Genomic DNA, 23138 nt, shown 5'->3' with positions numbered 1-23138 from the left:
ATTTCGTCTGTAAAATCCTGAGGCTGGGGGATATGTGGCATTGTGTGGTGTAACTAAACTCATAATTGGTGAAGAGATTGTAATTGTTGTATTGAGAGAGTTAGGGATATTTTCTTTGAAACCAGTAGTTTTAACTGGTGTGAGTGTTTTCCTGAATCCCAGAGTGGCTTATTCTTTTGGTTGTAGTTAGGTCAGAAGATGGAAGATGGAATTAATTGCCCACTCTCCTGACTCTGTGAGAGTATGGCTCTCAGTATTTTAAAAGGATCCAGCCAAAAAAAGATGTTTGTTTAAACAGCAGATGTGCTGATAGTGTTTAGTGATAACTAGCAGAAGATAATRCCTCATCTGTGCATGTCGCTGTGAAGCTTTACTCATTACTCGGTTGGTTTTATTTATCTCATTCAGTTTCCTTTTTCTAATCTTTAAATGAATTATTTGAATGTGAACCAAGCCTGTAGCCACTAATGGTTTCTACTCATCTCACATTTTAATTAGACTTATATTTATTTGTTTAATTTTATATGAGAGACTTTTGGGAATATGTTACATATTTTACTTTTTATTTTATTGCTATGACAACAGACTGACATTTTCTTGGCAATTAGGGCTGAGTAGATGCTGTGCCCAAGTAAGGTACATCATTTAGTGAGGTGTGGTAGTCAATAATTGTTAGAGTTTGCATCTGCTGATGATTTTTCAATCAACAGTACTGTAGTTGGGTCAGACTGCATGAAAAAAATGACAATCTCTGTATGTAGGAGGAAATCAGAATGGCTAAAAAGGGGAGGAGGTAGCTCAGGAGAAATTGCCAGGARAGGTGGGTATAAGAAAGTAAAATCTAAGCAGTAAATAAAGAGAAAGATGTAATGAAGGGTGAAGTTGATAACAGTAGAATAAACAATGAATTAAAGAAGATACCAGAAAATATGGAAGTCTTTTAGTCCTACTGTGAGTTCTAGAAAGAAAAGATCAGCAGATTCTGTTGGCAGTACCTCCTTTTAGGTGATGTGCTCCTCTTGAGGGAAAACACATCTCTTGCTGTCCACCCTTTAAAAGGGAGTGAAAATGTTCTAAAAGAGTTAGCTTTTCTCTCCTTTATAGAGTAGTTAAAAATGTTTCATACTGTAATGGTTTGGGTTTGTTTGTTTGTTTATGTTGTTAGCAGTCATTTTGAAGTTAGATGTAATATTTAACMAGGATGAATTTCTGAAAGGAATTTTCTGATGATATCCTGATGCTTATTGATGCCTCATATGGAAATGTTGTTGTTGATAGTTTTATAATGTAAAGAGAGAGCAACAAAACAGAATATATTTTCTTTTGAGTGTGATAGCCCATTATTTTGGTCTTACAAAAAAAAACCCATATATGGAATTTAGTTTCCTAGGTGAAGTTGGTAGGAATTACTCTTGCTTTTGTAAGAAACAGAAAACATTCTACTAACTTAGTTGCACTGACAGTTTGACAGAAATTTTCTGTTATGCTTTCATCCATAGTTCCTTTAAAAGAGTTTTATTTTAAAGAAATTCAAACCATTCTGAGAGGCTGATCTGTTTGGTAGATTTGGGATTTTTTCATGCAAAATATTTCAGTTTTATTATAATGTGAAAAAGAAAAACGTTTGAGGCATTGATAGTRTTTGAAGGATGAAAAATTGATGTTTTCTAAAACTTTACCCAAAACCTGAAGAGATATATAGGGTATCTGTGCTAAGTTACAYTAAATGCTTGGGAGAATAATCCTGTGTATTTCAGGTTGGCTATCTAGAGTAATGGTCACATCTTGTTTTATCTCTTTTTTTCTGTCTCACATCAAATGAGATAACAGCATTCTGCATACTTTGTAAATAAATAATTCAAAAGCAGTTGAGTATCATAGCAGTGATCAAAGAGGAAGGACAGTAATTGTGCTTTTGTGAATTCAAAGCCACCTTRCACAGGGAGAAGGTAGTATAATGTAGAATGTATGAGTTAGCAGCATCCGTCCTGTGCACCAAAGAAGGCAAGCTTCTCATTAAAGAGTGTGATCAAACAGTTAGAGATTGTTTTTAAATGCATAAAAAGGATGAGCTGAACTTGGACAAATAATTTTTCTGTGACTTGTATCTTGATTATGTAAAGAAATGAAAACATCTTGGGTTTCTGTTGTATCTTTCTTCAGTTTTGGCTTTATAAACAGATGTGTTCCAATAGCTAATTTTAAAACTAACAATTTTGTAATTAAGGAAGCAAACACAGCTTATGATAATTCTTAATTCTCAGGGAGATGGTCAAGTTGAAGGGAAAATTCTCAATTAGTGCTGATATTTTTCTGTTCTAATTTAGCCATTCCCACATTCTGTGTCCATTGCTGTGCTCCACTTTCACAATTACAAAATAATGAAGCCTTTGTTCAATTTTTTTCTCCAGATGAGGGGGACATACCAGAGGAGTGTGAAAGTGATGTCTTGCATCCATCTGGGGACATAGTCAATGGAAACTGTGTCACAGCCCCTGTGCCAGCAACAGACACTTCRCTGCAGGACTTAAGTGAGTTCTCAGCTCAGACAAAAGAAAGTACACTTTTAAAATGTCAAATGTGTAACACAGCCAAATATTTAAGTCTGTAGGTATGTGTGCTGGTGTGGTTGAAAAATTTTCTGCAAAGTGTCAATTCTGTAATAAAGAAGAAAGATTGTTTTCTTTTGCTGCTCTTTATGAGGATGACTTTTTTCACCCTGGTTTTAGTTAAATTTGAGTTTAATTTAAACATTSTTGGCACCCATCCCAAGCCCCTGTCCAGCCTCTGGATAACTTTTCTTTAGGATAATTGTTAAATTTAATTTGTGCTCTTGATAGGAATGAGACATGAAGTGCTTAGGGTTTAAATATTTTATGTACTGTTTGTCTGGATTTTTTTTTAAATTTATTCTTGACTTTGTTGGTGAACTGTATTATCACAATGCAGTTTTAATTCTTTGKGTAGATGAGGATGATTTCACTCAGCATATGCTGCTTTTCTGATTGTTCTGGATGGAAACATTATGGTTATTTTCATTTAGAGAACAGCTTTTCAACTTCTCATGATTCCCAGTACTTAGTTTGCCCATCTTGTTGCTATCTGGTCCTGTTCTTTGTAGACAGCTTTTTAAATACAGTGGTCACATCAGCAGTGTGTCTTGCAATAATTTTCAAAGGGGTTTTAAATAGTTTGTTTTATGAATTTAAAGAATTGTATCCAACCACATTTCAGAAAGGGAAAGAATATAGTAACATGGATTTTGGGATAATAAAGGTTTAATAAGAATGCCAGTGAAAGGAATGAGAAGTACACAGATCTGTCAAATCTCTGGCCKCTACTTTGGCTCTACTCCTTAATTCTTGGTGAGTCATTWATYARACTAAAAATGYTTAGAGGTGGGAAAAAAGATTACCYGATATCCAAGAATAAGTWTGGTGTAGGTATAAACAATATATCCAGTTGTTTTTCATTTACTGTTAGCATTTTACAGGAACCTGGTAGTTATTTGTATTTTCTTTGTACATAGTGATTCCTGAGCTACATAAATCAAATGACAGATGTTGAAATAATTTTTCACAGCGGTGGTAGATCAAAGGCAGATTGAAGAACAGAACAGAGAAGTGGGGAAAAACTTAGAAGAAGAAAGGAAAGCAAGAGAAGAAAGAAGAGAGAAAGAACAGGAAGCTTTGGAAAGCGAGCAGAAAGAAGTGGAAAAGCTTAACAAAGAGGTGGTAATTTATTCATTAATTTCTGACAGYAATGCAGCTTTGTAGTGCCTTGCATTTTAGGATTGTTATATGTGTTACTTGGTTAATAATGCATTTTATTCCATGAAGTGAAAGTAGTAGAGGCTAAGTTATTTTATGTACTTGTGTGATTAACCAGTCTCACTRGAGTGTCTCCTTATGCCAAATATCTTTTTCACTGGAAACAGATGCTTTTCCTTCCATGCTTCATGTAACGGGAAGCTGCAGTTTTGTGGCCAAAGCTTGATGCCACTGTCACCATGCTGACAGAACAAACTGAACATTCGCTGTCTCTGTGGTGTGGCCACTGCAGGTGGGACACCACCTGCACATGTTGGTGTCCATCTGTTCATTAGCCTATGTCAGGGTGTCCAGGGTACTCTCTTGGAAGCAGAGGGTGTAAGAAGACCTTGAGTTTGATTAAATCCCTTTGAGCTTAAATACTATGTGTTTTAAGTAGAGTTCTGGATTTCTAGGTCGTTTTTAATGCTGTTTAGAGTGGTATGTTTTACTGTGATTAAGATGTAATGCAGGTACTAAGGTATGAATGTATTTTTTTAACCAGTATTCAATTTTTATTTTTGTGTCTTAAAAGTATGTCCAAGACTCGACGAAAACAGATGAGGAAATAGAAGATAAAGAGGGAGTAAAATCTGAGCATAGTAACTCCGGTGCTGAAAACAATGTAAAGGATCCTCCTTCAAATCCATTAGAAAAATACATGAGGCTAATTCAGCAGAGCCGAGAGCAGGAACTGGCAAACAAGGTGACTATTCTCAAAACATGGTCCCAAAAATATTATTGACTGAATTTGTGTCTGGCTAGGCATGCTTAGAATGAAAACAATATTCACATTTTAACTTTTTCTTCATTTTGAAACTTTTCAGTATTTAAATGTCCTCAACTTTAASCTTAAACTGTGTTTAAAACCAGTTTGAACCTACACAAGGTCAGYGTTCCTCAAACACAACTGATAGAATTTATTCTGGCAAAAGGTAAAATTGGACTTTTAATGAAGAGATATGGGTGGACATTGCTTCAATGAAGGAATGCAGGATGCTTTTGTCATGATCCCAGTCTAAACTTCCAGTGTTACTAGTCTAGATCCAATGTAGCATTTGTAGAAATAGGGTTGGTTCCTCAGAAGGTCTTTATTTTCAGTTATGTGCCTTAAAAATACAGATACTCTTATTAGACCCTTAAACWTTGACTTTAGAAATGGTTAGAGAAAGTGTATTTTCCTCTTGGTTGCCAGGATTCAAAAAAAGAAGAAATAAGAGAAGGATCACTTTCAGAAGGACTTCTATCTACTGAAAAGGATGATAGGTAAGGCTCATGTATTTATCACGTCTAGTACTCCATATTAACAAATAATATTTAATAATAATAATAATTCTGAATTAATATGTAGTTTTAATATTAATTAGAATCAGAGACATCTGCCTCCTTAAAAAGCAAAATTAATTAGTAATCAAAAGCAAGTATGTTGGAAAAATTGAGGATCCTTCCAGTTCTTTTACATGCAAGTTAAGCTCTSTATGGAACTCCCATCTGGGAGCTGCATTCAGTGATCTGTTTCTGTAGCTCTGGCAGTCCCAACTTTGTATCTGCAACTGAGCAGCATCCAAATTCCTTCACAGAGCTGGAGTTTGAAGGATTGTTCTTGGGTGATGACCCCCTGGGTGAAGGTTTCTCTGTGCTGCTCCACGCCYGTAGTCTGTTCCTAGCTTTGATTTTTCAGTAGCATCATGGACTTTTAACACACTTTATGCAGAGATTTTGTCTGCCTGCACTGAGCTACAGCAGCTCAGTCATTTCCTCTGGTTCTCCCTCGGCATTGACAAATAAGGATATGTAGGTTTTAGTTGCTTGCAAGGGGAAAACCAAACAATCCTCCATCTAATCTTTATTTGAAGATGTAGAATTGAAAATAAGCAAAAAATGTGGAGCAGTTAAAAACAGAAACTGTAAAGGCTTACCATAACCATGGTAATGACTCACTGTTATCTGTGCTCTTAAATGTAACACACCCTACCCTGCTGCTCCTGAATTGGCACCAGTTGTGCTGTTTTCACTGGGTGAGCACTACAGAAGATAGTTTGTTTTTTGAGCTATAGGTGATGGCTTCCAGTTAATGAAAACCCAGGTCCTCCCTCTTAAAGGCCTGGGTTATTGCCAGCAGTTCACTGAATCAGCAAGAGAATTGGAGCAGAGGCAGTTCCACCTTTCTTTTTAAAATGAGTATTAAGATCTAAGATTTAAGAGAAACTATTCTGGACTCACACCACTTTCTTTTCCTCCCTCCTATCATCAATACAGTGTTGCAGACATTTCTCATGGAGATGTGGATGAAAGCTTCTGGTGAACAATAGCTACTGATTTTTCAATTTTTATTATTATAAGAATTATGTTTTAAAAGTAGCTTTCTGCCTGTAATAAATGCTCAGCACCAACATTGCAGGCTGTGTAATTATAAATTAATAAAGCTGATTTTGAGCCGTTTCATCACTTCAGTCATCATTGACTTCAAACAGTGAGTCCTGATCTGTTACTAATCCAGGAGGAAGCCCTTGGGTGGGGTGAGAGAAGGAACAAAGCAGGGAACAGACACTGATCAGWATGTTTGGGTAGATTTGTTTTGGCACCGAATTCCTCTTAACTTTGTCRGCTTTACCAACCCCCACCCCCACACCCCTTCTCCAGATGGTTCAAAGTGTGGGTGAAAGTAACAAAACATTCCATCCTCATCACCTGCTTTTAAAGGTGTCCCATGGAGGCACTTGGCTCACAGTTTCAGAGCGCTGAGTGTGACTGACCCAAACTGATGTGCCCCTTCTGATGCCACAAGCAGCCCCTCTCATGTATCACCTCATTGGCATTAACCAGCCCAGAATGGAGAGATTAAAATAAAAATGCTATTTAACTCATCTTTATTTAAGCTTTGTATTTTGTAGGTAGATTATAGGCAAGATCATTAAACTTTATTTACAGTATAAAATACAGTAGTTTTTATCAATGAAGTAATTTTAGGTGGCAGCATATATTACAACTTGCACTGCATTTGAGGCTGCTCATCTTGACCTAACTACAAGAACATGAAGCCGAGTTTGACAGAATTTAGGGGCAAAAAACAAAGTTCTGTCTTGAATTCACTGGATGTTGAAACACAACGTACCAAAACTGTGACAGATACAAACTTTGCTTTTTGAAATGAAGCTAGAATGTGATGTGGTGGCTACTCTAATTTTACATGCTGCTTAATTTGCCATTGCAGCCGCTCTGGCCTTTACAGAATTTCTGAGAGGCTGCTGCTGTTCAGTGTTGGGAAGGGGTAGTGCTTGTTGCATTATGCTGGCCTGGAACAACTACCACTACTGCATGCTGCACACAGCTGCTGCTGCAGCTGCACCTGCAGGAGGGCAGGGGAGCTACGGAACAGAAATGTTTCACTTCGGATAGAGACATAAAGCCTAAAGATGCACTGCCATGGAGTAGCTGTAGGTCTGGTTTCAAATAAGCATACACAAGTGTTGTCTATTATCTACAAATATTTATTTTAACACTTGGATGTAACTACAGGAAGCCCTTGGCACTGATAGAAAATATTGATTCACTGTTAGGTTACAAAAATTTATACATAGCAAAATTTAATGCTCTTTACATAAAAATATTAGACTACTTAAACAAAACTTCAAAAACTCCCAGTAATAGCTACACTGAATTAGAAAAGAATTAGGCTTTAAGACACTGCCTCCATTATTACCCTTATGCAAACACTGGGCTAGAACATCACCTGCATTGCTGTAGAAATGTCTCCTTCATGCAACAGGTAAGAACATACACTAGGCTATTTTGTCATATTTGCTCTACATCAATCAACTTTGCCCCTTTTTTGAAACTGTCAAATTAGACTTCAATATTTAACAAAAGAAATTATATTTGATGTTAATACCCCCCCAAAAATGCCTTTTCTCTTAATACTGATTTGAAGGAATTTGTGCTTCCTTTGATGTATATTTAGCAAACAGTCAAAACTACCAAACCACACGTCAGCTTAGCAGGGGTATGACTTGAATATTTAATTTTTTCAAATGAATGATGTATTTTTACTTTCCCCCCCAACATTTATATATATATATATATATATCATATAGAACAAACACCAAATATACCATCACTAATACTCAAGATATCACTGAATGCTTCTGAAAAAAACATTAATTAGAAGGCAGACTTCTATGGGAAATGACTTTAAAATGGCACCAGTTTGTTTGTTGTTGKTTTTTTTTCTGAACACCACGTTTTCTTAGTGTGCTAATTAATTTGTAAAAAGGAAAACACATAAGCACTGACTATAAATTTGCTAAGCACCAAGATAGAGAAAGGTGGACATCCTGTATTATTTTTATGGCTGCAAATTTCATTGTGTAAAACTGCAAACTTTCTCATCCGCTCATTTGGAATAGTCAGATCAGTGTCATTTTAATAAGGTAACACTTTCACTTACTTAAAATGTAGGATAATGGTCTCCTGCCACTATATAAATGCTAAGACATTTATAGAAAATAAATATTAAGGCAAAGCTGACATTTATTTTCAAAGAAGGGGATCATTATCCAGATCCAGGGATCTACATTCCATTAGATAGTTAATAAACAGATGATTAAAACTTGGGACATCTGTGCAACACTCAGGTGAGCACAGGGATGTGACAGCTTCCTCATGGATGTGTGTGGCACAGGAGTGGAGCTGCTCCCGTGGCCCAGGAATGGGGTGTTCCCAAACAGCCCCCCTGCAACCTGGGAGGTGCTGCAGCTSTGCCATACACAAACACGAGCTCCTCTCACCAATCCCAGCTGGACACAGGTTCCTTTGGGAGGTGCTCAGTCACACACCGTGCRTGTGCCTGAGGTCTGCACAGATCTACTGCCTGCTCGGCTGGGGCACCTGCTGCCATTTGTGCACGGTGTCATGCTGTACAACAAATCAAATACTAAATACCAAAAGTCTCAAGAATAATTTGGTCACTTTTTGTAAAGTGTTGCCTTTTAAAATGCCTGGAATAAGCCCTCCATTCTCTGTTAGAAAGCATGGAAATTACCCATGGGAAGATTTCCCTAACCAAGTTTTCCAGGAGCTGGAATGTGAAGTTTTTACACTTCTCTCTAATTTTGTTTGGTAGAAACACATCTGTACTGCAGAGCAGCTATTTGCTGATTTGTCAGAGCTACAAAACTCTTCTGCTGAATTACTGTGGCAAACATTTATGTGTAAGAATTGAGTTGCTCTTTTGACCGAGACTGGATATCCTGAAGCTCCTGCTCTTCTTTTGCTTTGATATCTTGGTAGGCCTGCATTTTGCTTGCATCCTTTAAGTAGGCCCAGTTAGAAGACAGTATCATGAGGAAGTGGATCTGGAAGAGAAGGGTGAGCATGATGGCGAGTGAGCATGTCAAGAGGCAAAGCAAGCTGCTAGTCAGATTAATAGACGCTCTTTAAAATAACGACCAAAAAAATAGTTACTCTACGTTAATAAGCATTCTGTTATTAAAACAAGCACAGAGGCTATTTTTCAAAGATCTCTAGAATGTGGCATGCTTATAATCCAGTTGGTTATTCACAATTTAAGAAAGTTAGTACAACAATATTAAAATGAGCTACAGAGTTGTACGGGTCAATTAAAATGCAGAATGGGGGGAAGCAGGAAAACAGTTTTGTACGTGGTAATATACGGAATCTGTAAACTACGAGGTGCTCAGAAGAACTGCGTTCTAAGGTCGTGGTGTTTATGCATATCCAAGCCCAGAGCCCGGCAGGTCTTTTCCCCCAACAAGCAGATGAGAATTCCACCCTCCCCCTGGAAAAAAACCTGAAACTGTGAACCGTTTTATTTACGCGAACAAGGCTACATTAACACATCGAAAAATTAAACATCAAAACATGAGTCCAAAACTAAGCAAAAGCATGCAATCTCTGGGTTAAGAAGTCTTAATCCTGTATTTTTATAGCTACATTTTAAACTTCCATTGTCCAACCTCAGGTGAAGAGTTTCATATTGTATATAGCAAACGGTTCTCCTTTTTTAATTATTATGTGTTTGTTTTTCTACTTTGTGCATTCRTCTCTTGCCAACTTCTTTCCCCATACATCATGGAAAAACATCTACATCTGAAAACATTGATTTGCTTCTCCTTCTTTTTTCCCCTCAACAGTGTAAAAAGGTCCCTGTGATCTATGCATGGTTTTGCTTCCCGTGCAGTCATACTTACATTTTTGAGACCTGGCTACTGAGAAATCAGTTACTAAAGTGCAGCCACACAAGAACAAAAGCTATTTATATGCTTTTATAYGCTGTTTCTTACTAGTTCAGGGTCCAAAAGAAAGAATGTGATTGTTTTACGCAGAGCTAAGACAAGGATTTATTTTCTTAGAGAAAGAGTATAATTCRGCAATTACTCAGAGTAAGAGAAAATAATTGATTTCATCATGCATGGAATCACTTGGAAATATAAGCAGATTAAATCATAATATCTGGGCTTCTGATCTTTGCCAAAATAGACTGGCACGACTTTATTATTCCTTTTCTTTCACACCATATATATCTTGTATGCTTGGGGGTATTTGTATTTGGTGTTCACGGTGAAGAATAAATTAATACATCTGACCCTGAACTGTTCCAGTATTTGTTTGAGATGACTGTTAGAAATCAAGTGGTGACTTGAAATGAAAACATCCCCTTTTCAGAAGGATGTTTTATAAACACCCCTACAGTAACTGAATCCTCTCAACATGAAAAAATAGCCAGATCTCGTCCACATCATAGTTCATATACAAGAATCATTTCATTAATCTGATAAGCTAAACGATGCTTACTGAAGCTATTTACAATTACTGTGACAAAATTCAGAAAGCTAGACTTTTAGTCTAGGGTGTCAGTGGTATTTCAAGCTACGCAATGCAGCTTTTTACTGGGCTTATACAATTTAGAATTTAGTGCAGCAATCTTCCCGACTCTTAAACTTCAAAACAGCATAGTTATATGTAGTAGCCATCATGTAGATCAGCTGGTGGAAGAGAACAAAATACAGGAGAGTAAGATACAACAAGGTGACGGCTCAAGCCCACTTGGGCAACTCTCGATACTTTTACAACAGATGTTACTCTGAGCTCCTTCCTGGGTGAAGATGCAAGATAAACAATCTGCCATTTCTCCGGGGAGGATAACCCAGTGGAAACCCTAAGGCTATTTTGGCAAACAGTTGTGAGTATTACACCAGGGCTTGGCTGGCACAAGGTTAGAAGCTGGCCACTAAAGGAAGTGTTAAACATAGGAAACAGTCATCTTGTTAATGTCCCTTTTCCCAGCCACTACCTGGAACTGGCACTGTAGGGTTGGACCARTCAATCTGCCTGGGCCCAGACAAAGGAAACCAAGAGGTTACAAGCAGCTGATCAAATAAAATAAAAAAATGAAAACAAATAGTGGAAATAAAAGAAGAAATAATGGATAGAAGTAGGATTTTGAAAAGACATGCAAATAATTTTTTCCTAAGTATGCAGAAGGTGGTTAAGATGACTTAAAGCAAAAGTTGGGGACCTGCTGACGTGATGACTAAACCATAGCAGCAAATAATGGTGATTACAGCTCACCCTCCTTCATGTCTAATATTACTACTTTTAATATATACAAAATTTAATCTTAAAGCATCTTAAGCCTAAAATTAACATTTTAAATTATAAAACAACAAAAAATATTACCCACCAATGCTATGACAGTGGCACCAGCTCCAGCACAAGCCACAATGAACAGGTGATAAGACATGTAGAACTAGAGAAAAAAAGTGTTAGAAACATTGAAGTAATTCATTAGGAAGAGGATAAAATGCATTTCAAGTGTTCTACAGAATAAGAATAATACGACCATCTTTGTAGCATGGTAGCAAAGCTTTAGGAAAAAAAATGTTCTGAAAATAATTTTTTTTGGATGATGTAACAACTACTTCAGTGCTATATTTAAAGCAATCTACTGATAGGAGTTCTCTCCAAAAACTTTCATCAGSTATTTATTACATGGTGCCCAAGTGACTTGTAGGCAAAAGCTGCACACAGGTTACRTTTCTGTACCTCATTCGTGTTGCAGATGTTCTCTAAAATTGGGCCGCAGGCTTTGCCAGGTACAGCATTCCAAGGGATAATACCTGAAATACCAGAGAAAAGAAACCACTAATTTTAGCAATCAACACACTTTCTATTCCTCTCTCATCCTTTCCACCCACTTGCCAGTTGTTCTCCATTCTGGGCATCCATGTGTTGACCAGTACAGCTTTGAGCTGGCAGGAGGAATTAAAACAGCTCCCTCAAGTTGTGCTTTCYCCTCACACTGAGGGCTGCTGCCAAGGCATGTTCTCAGATGTGGTTTTCCCATCTGGCAGCCAGTTGGTTGGGTTTTTGCACCTTGGGTCCAATTGCACACTCTGCCTACTTCCCCACTCAGCACAGAAGAGAGAATCTGCACCTCAGAGGTACTTGGCACCTTCCAGGATAGCACTTACTAGATGAGGTTCTACTTGAACAAGAAACTACTGCAGAAGGTGTGAATATAGAGCTAGAGGGAAGGATTACAGGATTTTTTTTCTGGTTTAGTTCCAATAGGTAAAAAGCATCAAGTGAACACTGCTACAAGAAAGTTCACTCTGCCACACCTCATATACTCCCAATTACTTTTCTTACATGACTGGAAGTCTGAAAAGTCAACAGAATCTAGCAGATTTAAAATAACATAAACTTTTAGGCCTCTAACAGATGTAAAGCTTAAGAAAAACCCATTTGAATTMAGAGAAACCCACTTTGTTTCCCCATACAACTTTGCATTTCAACCCAGCTGGTTGGAATTAGCAACTCTGTAAGCGGCCGGTCATAGAAATTATCTCAGGATGGCACAGCTTTGAAAAAGATTTTATAGGATTTACTTCCAAGTCATCTTTTTCTCTGCAACTGCTATGTACAATTCCAGCCTTTTAGCTACCACTTCCACCCAAAAACRTGAGGAAAGTTCAGTGGCACGTGTTGTGTCTGTTAGGGAGCTGCTCTGTCTCATCATGCATTGAAACCCAAATRGCTTTACTGATCAGGGGAACAGTGCAGCCCTACACAGCACTAACACAGCTGCAAAACAGCCAGGAGAAGCAGGAAGGTGGAGGAGCACATCTCCCTTCCATCCTAGGCTTTGCTGCTGAAGAAAATGTCTTCCCAGCCTCTTSCTGTGAGCTGCTAAAATAGAATGCAAATGTTTAACTGATTTGAAGATTTCTTGCTTTTACAATAAGTATATTTTCTTCTACTGGACTTACCCGGACAGGAGAGCAAAGCCAAGCTTTCTTACTTTTTCAACTTTGAATCCATTTTCTCAGCTTTGAATGATTTAGTCCAAAGAAAGAAACATTCCTAGAAAATGCTAGCTAGAATGAAGCCAAAAGCAATGGTGACAAAAGATCTTTTGCACAAGGGAAGCCGAAAAGATTAACTTCAGGAAAAACTCACCTTAAGAAATAAAAGCCTGACCCTATTTTAAGTTACTGTCCCAGCTGCCTCAGATTTCTGTGMGTCATCAGAAAGCATTATTAATTAATTATTAGTTATGGCAGACTTTTAATTGCAAATTTTTGTTTTTTTTATTTTAACTGAAAGCAATTGTCAGAGCAATGTTCAGACATTTACTTCATCTTTAAATGTGAAACAGCTTTCTGAAAGAACAGAATATATGCATATGGGTTCAAAACCCACAGTCTGGTTATCKCTTTCTCAGCAGTGTTCCCAAGCAGTTTACTTAGAGGCTGATCTATTTTCAAACCTAATATTACAGTATTGGAAACCRCAACAAAATCATTTCATATAAGTGACTTGTCAGTTCAGTTAAATTGATTGCATCTGCAAAGAGATCAGTGTAATGTGAATTAATWAGAAAAGTAATAGCACATTGAGAGACAGAAGATGCCTTTGCATTTGATTCATCTGATAAGGCTGAGAGAAAACTACTGAAGACAGAGCGAGGAGAAAGGATGAAGCATTTAATCAGGATTAAAACGAGTACCGTATTGCCTGATGTCCACACAGATCTGGTCCCCTGGAACCGTCACATTTGTCTGAAAAGATTTGATGACTTCACAAGTTGACCATATGTTATAGAACATAAAGACAGGCACAGCAGAGAAGCCGAAGACCCCGAGCCAGGCCACTCCAAGCACGTAGGTCAGGAAAACAAACTGGGCAGAGAAAACATAAACACTTTGTCTTTATTCTTTGGAAGGACTACTTAAATTTTCCTTAAAAACACTTCAAATTAATCTTTGAGCGTACTTTCAGAATTGAAGTAAGAAAACATTTGATTTCCAAGCACACAAAATCAGTATTCTCATTGCTTACAAATACTTTGGTAGTTTAAGTACCCCTGAGAAAGTAGTTCAGACATTTCCTTTTTCATCAGCCTGCTTGAGGAAACAGACTGTCCTCATGAAAGAGCAGCCCATTGATTTCTCAAGATTCTCAGCTAAGCAGGAATGCTGGTTGTAGGCTAAAACCAATAAATTCCAACAAAAATCAATACAAGATCTTTTTTTTTAAATTAACTATAACATACTAGCATTTCTATACAAGTTGCAAATCAAAACCACACAGTGAATCAATGCTCACAGAGCTTCCCATACTCCMTAATTTATTGAAATCAATTTGGAATGTAACATTTGAAAATACATATTTTTGCAAACATACCATGACTGTTAACAGCAGATCAGAAGGATTCAATTGATCTAATACACATTGTCAAGCAGAAAATTAATTACTTCACCTTAGAGAATCATGGATTTATCCACTGAAATTTGCTGGTTTGGGTTTGCCCTTTAAAAAAACCGAACTACATTATGTGCTTTTTCTTTGGTAAGATCATAAGATGTGGCACTGAGTGCTTTGGAAATCTCCAGCTTCCTCCTCCCRCTGAGCCCCTTCCCCTTTCCCTCCTCTTCAAAGTGTTATGGTGAAACAGTAGCCCTGGCATCAGTTCCCAGCTCCCTCCTCCTGGTGAGATTAGGATTTGGATGCTACTTGGGAAGCGGGGGAACACTGTTACATCTCCTGGGTTCTCTTTACACTCCTGGCTGTAGCTGTTCCCTCAGAGCTGTAGGAGGACTGGAAAGGCTTTACTTCCACTAAAGCACTGGTGCTCTACTATCTTATCTAAAACTTGTGTGCCAAAGGACAACAGCAAGGATGGGAAAGGCTCTCAGGGGGAAGGATTCTCTGACCCAGAACCAAGAGACTGAACTAACCCTGCAGTGGTGGAACTTTGCATCCCCACAAGTTTTTYTCCCAGACATACCAAATAACCCTGCAAAGTGTTAGAGCAAAAGGTGAAGAGCTGGCTAGGTTTCTGTCAGCAGAGGCCGTGAGTGGGGAGGTGGAAGTGCTTGCAAAACTGTGGCCCATAAAACCCTAGCTAGACTTTAATTTATAGACAACTCAAGTGGAACACCCTATTTCGTATCATAGTGCCATTATACCAGACCTGTATGTTTTGTGTGAGAACTGAGAATCATCTCTTTGGATTTTGGGAAGGACCAAGAGGAGCAGGTTAGAAGATTTCTGTAGATACACTACAAAATAAAGCTTGAGTTTGCATACGTGTCTGTGGAAGTGTGCATGAGAGGAAGTGCACAAAGCCTTTAACTCCTAAAATAGCCAGGAAAAAATACACACTCACATTTAATGTGATAACTGTGGGAAATGGTTATTCTGCATTACAAGAGCCAAGACAAATAACTTAGGGAAGATGGAAGTCTCTCTTCTGTAAAAACCTTATGCAAGATGTGACTGCCTTCCAGGACTTTGCTCTCTAATGTAATGAAAGAAGTAGAGAAGCTCTTGACCAAAGTGACAAAAGATCTCTCTGTGTCCAAAAGCCTGTTGCCTGTGCCCAGCTGCAGTCACTAGTCTGTTAAATATTCCATCTCCTCACAAACCTTGTTCTAGCCCTAAGGTTTTACACAGCAGCATACAGGCACTTTTTCTGCCACCACCAAACACCAATCCATCTTACCAGAGCTCCARGCCATTACTCAGCTGGTAAATTCTCTCCTTCATTGTGTGGGCAAATATGGACAAACATGAAAACACRTTTTTCTGCCATATTTCCATGTGTCACATTGGTATTTGTATAAGCAGCTGACAATCATGTGCCTGCAGCTACTCAACTGCACAAGCAATTGTCTGCACTGATGAGATGCAYGGATGTGTATGTTTCTACTTTATCCTGGATCTTTTGAAAACACTGCTTTAGATCTAATTTTGCTCCTTGGTGAAAACCATACTTGCTAGAAAAAGAGTGAGCAAATAGCTGCTTAACTGGAAAATTATCAGATGCCTTATTTTTATTACCTCTTGAAAAATTCAGTAAGCACCCAACAGCACAGTGGAAAATTGCTAACTCTCRTGAAAATAAACATGCATCTCTTTTGTATTTAACCAGCTGAAAGTACATATTTTTTAAGTACAGGATATAGACTGTATATTAAAATGCAACAATCACATCAAAAGCCTCTTCTCTTTTCACCCACACTTTCCCRTGGGCGATCTGTCATACTGCTTAGCTTCCTCCACAACTACGAGCTTTGAATTCAGATTTTCAGTAATAGCTTTGAAATCTTCTCTCAGAAACATAGTTATGGCTGTTCTTGCAGAGTGTGCCCTTGGGGACAACGTGGGTGAGAATCTGAAGTTTTATTTTTAGTTAAACTTTGCTTACAATTTTGTTCTAATACAGAAGTATACTGAAGAGAATATGGCTGGTAACTTAAGGGCTTTAAGTGTTTTGGCTTTGCGAAAAAGCCTCGCTGTTCTATCTGTCTGCCTTTTGCCATCTGCAAATCAATACTTGATTCAAGTGCAAAGATGTTGCAAAGCTTCATTCATTCATTACTGTTTGTTGAAGGATCCAGACACTCAAGCACAATTGACTATGGAAGTCAAAGCCATTACAGTTTGATATTTAAATAGCTCTGCAAACCACAGCCATTTTACAGTCTGCCTTTAAGCATCACGGAAGTGTTCTGTGCTTAAAAGCACAAATTTCATTTTGGCTCCCATTGAGTGTTTTAAAATTAGCAGTCTCCCCAGTTTAGCTTAGACCAGTGGGTTCAGCTCTATGCCAGGGGAGGCCATGGCAGCCCCCACCCAGCCCACCTGCAGCATTTTGATTTGACCAAATTTGAAGTTCAAAGAAGGACCAAGACATGGATTGACCCTGACCACCCACAAGGAGTTAAACAAAGAAGGCAGCAATATTCTGTTACTCAAAACCCAGGAATCAAACTGAGCCCAACAGGTTTTAGCCAGCAAAGACTGCTGTTCCCATTTCTGATCCCACTCACCATTCCACTGATGCAGCGGCCACAGGCTGTTGTTTTGAACTCTCCATGCAGCTCCTTCACAGCACTTGTTGTATAAAAACCTTCCGCCAAAAGGATTATTCCGTATAAGAAGAAAAATGATGCAATGCCATAAATTACATACTGCATTAGCTGTATTCTAAAATTGAAAAGAAAAGAATTATATAATTAGATTTCAGCCCTATAAAAACAAAGTCAGTCCTCTCAAATTCTAATAAACGAGAGACAGCTCCTCGAAACAAAGTTCAAGGCTCCTTAGCATTTTAAGCAAGCAGTGTGCAGGAAAATACTGGTTTGACTGTGCCCATTCCCAGGTTAGCAATCCTGATGGGCACTGACCTTGCACTCACCTGAGATCCCCTGTTTGTGATGCAGTCCTTGTGTCAGTCACCAGGTTAAAGCTGCAATTTCATGCCTCCACTATGGAGGTTTTCTTTTTCCTCTTACTGATCCTGACATCTAACCTGGGAATGTCTGACATTTGAAATGGAAAGCCCAGAGCTGACCCCTGACTGAACAACCAGGCTCTGTGGGGTTTCCTTTGCCTTAGGGAAAGGAAGCAATCCCTGAAATTCACCATTTCCACCTGTGAAATCCAATTAAGTTGAGTTTGGAAAAATGTCTAAATTCAGCAATACTTGTCTGATACAAAAGTCAGCAAACACGCAGTGACTTCTCCTGAGGCTGCCCTAAGCCTGGAAGGGGAGTTCCAAGTGAGCTGGTAGCTTCAGTGCTCTAAGTCACAGCRGTGTTGAGCACTTCAAAATGTTGATACATTTTTAAAAATTGAAAGAATTATTTAGGAAATGCTTCCATTTTAGATACTCTGGAACCACCCAGAGGAAGATCATCTCAGGACACATTGTATAAGCACTTTCCTCAGACATTATTTGAGAAAGTTCTTGATTCTTTAAAAATCTACCATCTGCAGTGACAATCACAGTATTTTTCCTTTAGCTAGAATAGGTAAATGGAAAGAATAATTTCCAAGTATTTTCAACCAGATTCCGTATCTGAAGCTATTTGTTTCAGAGGACCAGAATGCTGGATCTTCCATATACTTTTGGTCCCCAAAAATTRTATTTTTACATTAACACACCTTCCCCAGAACTTCTTATAAGGAATTTGATTGTTGGGATGGTTATTTTAGATGACAGTATTCACAGAACTGTGAGGTTAATTTTATACATCCATATTACCAGTTTTCTAAGGATAAACACGTTTTCCTCAGATTTTTTTTCCCAATTCTTGCCATGYGACATTACGTAACTGCTGCCATAGATCTCCAAAGAGCATCTGAATGTTTTAGCTTAAAGAAAATCGATGACTACCATTTATATAGTTAAATGTTACCCTTGTATCAGAATAGGACATTGCTCATTTAAAATTTTATGTGGGAGGTGTTATGTTTGTTTTCCAAAATGATTAAAAAATAACAGGATAAATCTCTTGCACCTGTGCTGTAAAGCACAAAAAAATTAACTCAGGATTTGAGAGAGTATAGAAGAAATCATTTCACAATCATTAATAGTCATGGGGAGACTCAATGCATGCTACCAGTTTTACCAGTAGGAAAACTGGTTTGAAAGATCTATTCCAAAGAGTGTCTTACTAATTACATGTTTTTCTTTCTTTTTTTTTTTTTGCAATGTCTCTGTAGCGTTAAATTTTTTGTCCCTTTCTAACACCCCCTCTCCTTTGCCACCCCTTTGCTCTGCAGAGCCAAGCCCTGAGCTGCTTTGGTAGGAATTATGCATTTCCCCAGCTGCTGGTGCTGACTTGACAAGAAACATTGTCAACAACTCTCCCAAACATAAAACTTGCTGCCTTTTACTGCTGCTTTTGCAATTTCTTCTGTTTTGCTCAAATGGAGACTGATGCAAGCAYAGGGTGTTTTGTTACCCTGAAGAACAGCTGCTTACAGTTTCTTTCTGAATGGTGCCAAACTGGTGGCTCGTGCCCTGGAGCTGGGGTCACGCTGCCCAGCCAAGCCAGGGACTGAGTCCCTGAGCAGATCAGGCCACAGAGGGTTCTGTGGAGAGGGGAAGCCCCAAAATGCTGCTGAGGGACTGGCACAGTGCTCAGAGGGCATGCAGCACTCTGCTCTGTGCCTGTGAGCATATAAAGGCAGTCARTGACAACAGAAATTGGAAAGAAAATGAGAATTAAGCGTGCTGCCTAGGGCCCTGATACCAAAGCCTTCAAACACCATCCTAAAGCTGTGTCTTGCTTGCTGCCCGTGCAGCCCCTCATGTGCCATGCCCACAGTGCTCGTCACAGGGGTCCCTTGTCACAGCACACGGCCGGGTAGGCTGCTGGACACGGGACCCGAGGCAGAGCTCCAGGCCTTCCTCTGGCCCCACAGAGAAGCCTTAGGAACACTGAAGACCCAAATATTTCACCAGTGGTTATGTTCAAAGGCTGCATTTGCACGTCTTTCCAGTTTTTTCTCTTTTTTTTCTCATATACCGGTCCAGCTTTTTCTGAAGCTTCCCTACTATTCCTGACATCCCTTCCAACTTTATGTCATCAACAAAAAAACAAATCTGCTCTCAGAATAAAATCATTACCCTTTTTTTTTCTGTTGCAACAGCCCTGTAAAAGTCCCCCTTCAGCTCTCTTGTAGGTCCCTTTAGGTGTTGGAAGGCTGCTATGAAGTATCCCCAGAGCYTTCTCCAGGCTGAACAGCCCTGACTCTCTCAGCCTGGTTTCACAGGAGAGATGCTCCAGCCCTCTGATCATCTTGGTGGCCAACTTTGGACTTGCTCCAACAGTTCCATGTCTTTCCTGTGTTTAGGAGCCCCAGAGCTGGATGCAGCACTGCAGGTGAGGTCTCACAAGAGCAGAGGGGCAGAATCCTSTCCCTTGCCCTGCTGGTCACGCTGCTTTTGATGCAGCCCAGGATAAAATTGGCTTCCTGGGCTGCGAGTGCACGTTTCCAACTCCTGTTCAGCTTTTCATCCAGTAGTACCATCAGCTCCTTCTTGGCAGGGCTGCTCTCAGTCCCTTCATCTGTCAGCGTGAATTCATATTGGCCATTGCCCTGACCCATGTGCAGCACCTTGCAYTTGCCTCTGCTGAACATCATGAGATCACAGTCCCCCTCGTCAAGGCTTCCAAGGTCCCTCTGGATGGGAAGAGGGATCCCTCTTCCTTTCTCTCAGGTGAGCAAGCTGCACCACTCAGCTTGGGTGTCATCTGCAAACCAGCTGGRGGTGCACTCAGTTCCACTGTCTGTGATACTGATGAAGATATTAAATAGTACTGGTGCCAATATAAACAGGCATACCAGGATATTTTGGCTCTTTGTTTGTGAACACCAATAAATGACCCAGTGCTGTTACACAAACAAGTGACCTAATACTCAGGGATGGAGACTGACGTTTGAATCCATCTCTGCTCGTTTAGCATGAGGGTGTTACAATGAAYAATGGGAATGGGAGGAATACTTACACTTCACTCAGCAAAGCATGGTCACTGGCAGTCGTGGAGAAGTGCTGCTCGAGGATAGACACGGTTCCCGTGAGCGCCACGTGGCCGCAGCCACAAAACAACGCTACCCCCGAGAAGCAGAGAATGGTTGCCACGAGCGAAGCATATGGCACTCCTCCTAGGCACTTAATGCAACATTCAAAGCAACCTAAGCAGAGGAGAGAAAGCAAAAGAAACGTCATGAGCAAAAAGCAAACTATGAGGAAAAGAATATTCGTCCTCCACTTGGTAAAAGCCACAGGGAATAAAAGGCCCAGGCATCGACATGCTAAGCAAAAAATCTATAGGTGGTACAAGACAGCATCACCCTCTAAAGCAGTGACCTACAGATCTGTTGGTTATGGACTCGAAGCCCAGAAAGTGGGCTGAGTGCTCCTGTCTTTATAGGATCAAGAAGAGATCGATGAGACAGCCTATGAAATGGAAAAAGCAAAAAAATCACTGTCTAAAGTGATCCATCGCAATTCAGCTGCTCATCCAGAGCTCACCATGTTTCAGCAGTGCTAACAGCAGGAGCACCAGCTCTGCTGACAGCACTCTGCGAGCCAGAGAGGCACATACTCAAGACTATGGAGCCTTTTGGAGAAGTAGGAGATATTTTGCACTTCCTTTGTGTCCTCAAGACTTAACTGCCGTACGCTCTCCCACAACTCCCAAGTTATCTTTTTATATAATTCCACAGGAGGTTATAGGAATACAGATACTTKAACAACTGAAAAATTGAATGGGGCCCAAAGAGTAACAATTTTTGTTGAGGGCAGTTGTATGGAGCTGTATTACACAGACAATACATTTACAGCTTTTTGTAGGATACACTGAATTTACAGTGAWCCCTGAATACAGTTTGCAGTAGCAWRATCAACTGAAATGCATTGTTTAACTGGTCTGAATTAACAAAACACCCCCCTGGAGCTGCTATTTGTATGAACACTGCAATAAGGAGGTTGCAGCTGAATTGCCAGGTTCCTTCCAACTGCGTGGCCTGAAAACCCATCTGCTTAGAAAGCTGGGAAATGTAAATCGGAAACAAACACGGCTTTTAACTGCGCTATAATGGTAATGGCAATCCATACCAATTCATTACTTCAGGGTGATGGCATTAAGCTGTCTCCATTAATGTGCATTTCATACAACTGCGCAAAGCACAAGCCATTAAGACGACGCTTAATGGAGCGGCCAGCGTGGCACGGCACGGGACGGCCACTGCTGCTACGGCGAGGAGCTACACGGACAAAGCATTGGAAGGCAAACGAGGACATCTCATCACTTCTTCCCACCCAAAACATTCCTCACAAAGATCAGCAAGTCTCCAGCCACCACATGAGGCAAGTTTATTTTTATCCCCCTCYCTTTCCCACTAATGAATGAGTTGCAGAGCAGGCACTTCCGCRAGGCACTGGGGAATAATATGCATCCGATAATTGAAAGATTTCCCATTTCGTAAGTGAGAAACTCTTCTTTTAGAGAGTCACTAGCAAGTGCCCTAGTCAGGCTTGAGCAGCTATCACCATCAAAATGATTTATGAAGCGCCACTTCACTAACTGCAGACAAGATTTAATTGTATAGAAACAAGCCTGGGAAGCTTTTGTAGTCTAGCCCACAGCTGGAGTCCACTCAGTTGTAACTATCTTCATGASAAAAATACTGCAAAATGAACAAACACGGCAGTGAGGGGGCAAACAAAACCCAAATCCATGCTATCAGAGGAAATAATCTCTGGGTTTCATTTTACCACAGGGGTCCAGAGCTGAGTTCAAACACCAGACCTTGCAGAGCAAACCTCTGCCTTGGGGAATCTGCCCGAGAGCAGCTCACAYGCAAGAGCAGCCATACACGAGGCTGGCTCGCCTCCGCAGCATCTGCTCCAGGTCAGGCCCAAACCTCCCAGAGTTAATCCAAGAAATGCATGCACCTGGTGCAGGATTAGCCATGAAAGATCATCCAAGAGTAACCACGCTCTGACCCAGCAGACAGCACACACGGTCCCAGCCCAGCAAAAACAAACCACCTTTCGGGCCACTCTCCTAAAGTGGGAGACCAAATGCCTGACCATTGAGGAGAGGTTGATCACCTCAATCGTGCTGATCCCACAGACTGCTTTGCAGAAGGATCCTAGCAAAGACAGGAAATAAAAACAGCTGGAAGCAAAACCAAGAAACTGACAAGATCCAAAAGAAAAGCTGTTGGTTTCAGAAAATGGGAGCAGCCTGACAAAACAGAAAACTGGTGTAGACCCAGGATTGATGTTTAATACCCCACCAAAGCCAAGCCAGATTTCCAGGCCACTGGCAGATCATTTGCCCTGAGGAGTTTGTTGGATCCCTTACCCAAACACATGGCAATATCTGCCACTAATCCACAGACCCTCGAACACACAGCAACAGTGGCAAACCCCCTCTCACCTCTCAGTGACTGGCAGCTGCACAGATTGTCTTTGCAGCCATAYTCTTTGTCTTCCTC

At 39.9% G+C, this 23138-nt stretch overlaps 2 protein-coding genes across 6 annotated transcripts in view; one reads left to right on the top strand and one right to left on the bottom strand.

Moving 5' to 3' along the window:
- The window catches only part of OFD1 (OFD1 centriole and centriolar satellite protein), a 28771-nt gene extending 22517 nt beyond the window's left edge, over positions 1-6254 (top strand). For both annotated transcript variants that reach the window (XM_057388126.1, XM_057388197.1), the window contains 5 exons: positions 2412-2531; positions 3583-3731; positions 4345-4515; positions 5005-5075; positions 6069-6254. In XM_057388126.1, the coding sequence (XP_057244109.1) occupies positions 2412-2531; positions 3583-3731; positions 4345-4515; positions 5005-5075; positions 6069-6114 (557 nt within the window). In that variant the 3' untranslated portion in view covers positions 6115-6254. The remainder of the gene's footprint in view (positions 1-2411; positions 2532-3582; positions 3732-4344; positions 4516-5004; positions 5076-6068) is intronic.
- Positions 6255-6643: 389 nt separating this feature from the next.
- Positions 6644-23138, bottom strand: part of GPM6B (glycoprotein M6B) — a 106545-nt gene continuing 90050 nt past the window's right edge. For 3 of the 4 annotated variants that reach the window (XM_057388513.1, XM_057388305.1, XM_057388441.1), the window contains 6 exons: positions 20639-20825; positions 17168-17324; positions 13840-14011; positions 11874-11947; positions 11512-11577; positions 6644-9163 (listed from right to left, as the gene is read on the bottom strand). In XM_057388513.1, the coding sequence (XP_057244496.1) occupies positions 9014-9163; positions 11512-11577; positions 11874-11947; positions 13840-14011; positions 17168-17324; positions 20639-20825 (806 nt within the window). In that variant the 3' untranslated portion in view covers positions 6644-9013. Of the gene's footprint in view, positions 10814-11511; positions 11578-11873; positions 11948-13839; positions 14012-17167; positions 17325-20638; positions 20826-23138 lie in introns of all 4 variants that reach the window. The other variant, XM_057388372.1, reaches the window with a different exon arrangement.

The sequence above is a fragment of the Malurus melanocephalus genome, unplaced genomic scaffold, assembly GCF_030028575.1.
Source record: "Malurus melanocephalus ecotype Western Australia unplaced genomic scaffold, MMel_1.1 scaffold_1, whole genome shotgun sequence".
NCBI lineage: Eukaryota > Metazoa > Chordata > Aves > Passeriformes > Maluridae > Malurus > Malurus melanocephalus.
The sequence above is the reverse complement of the archived record's forward strand: the minus strand, read 5'-3'. Positions and strand labels throughout refer to the sequence as shown.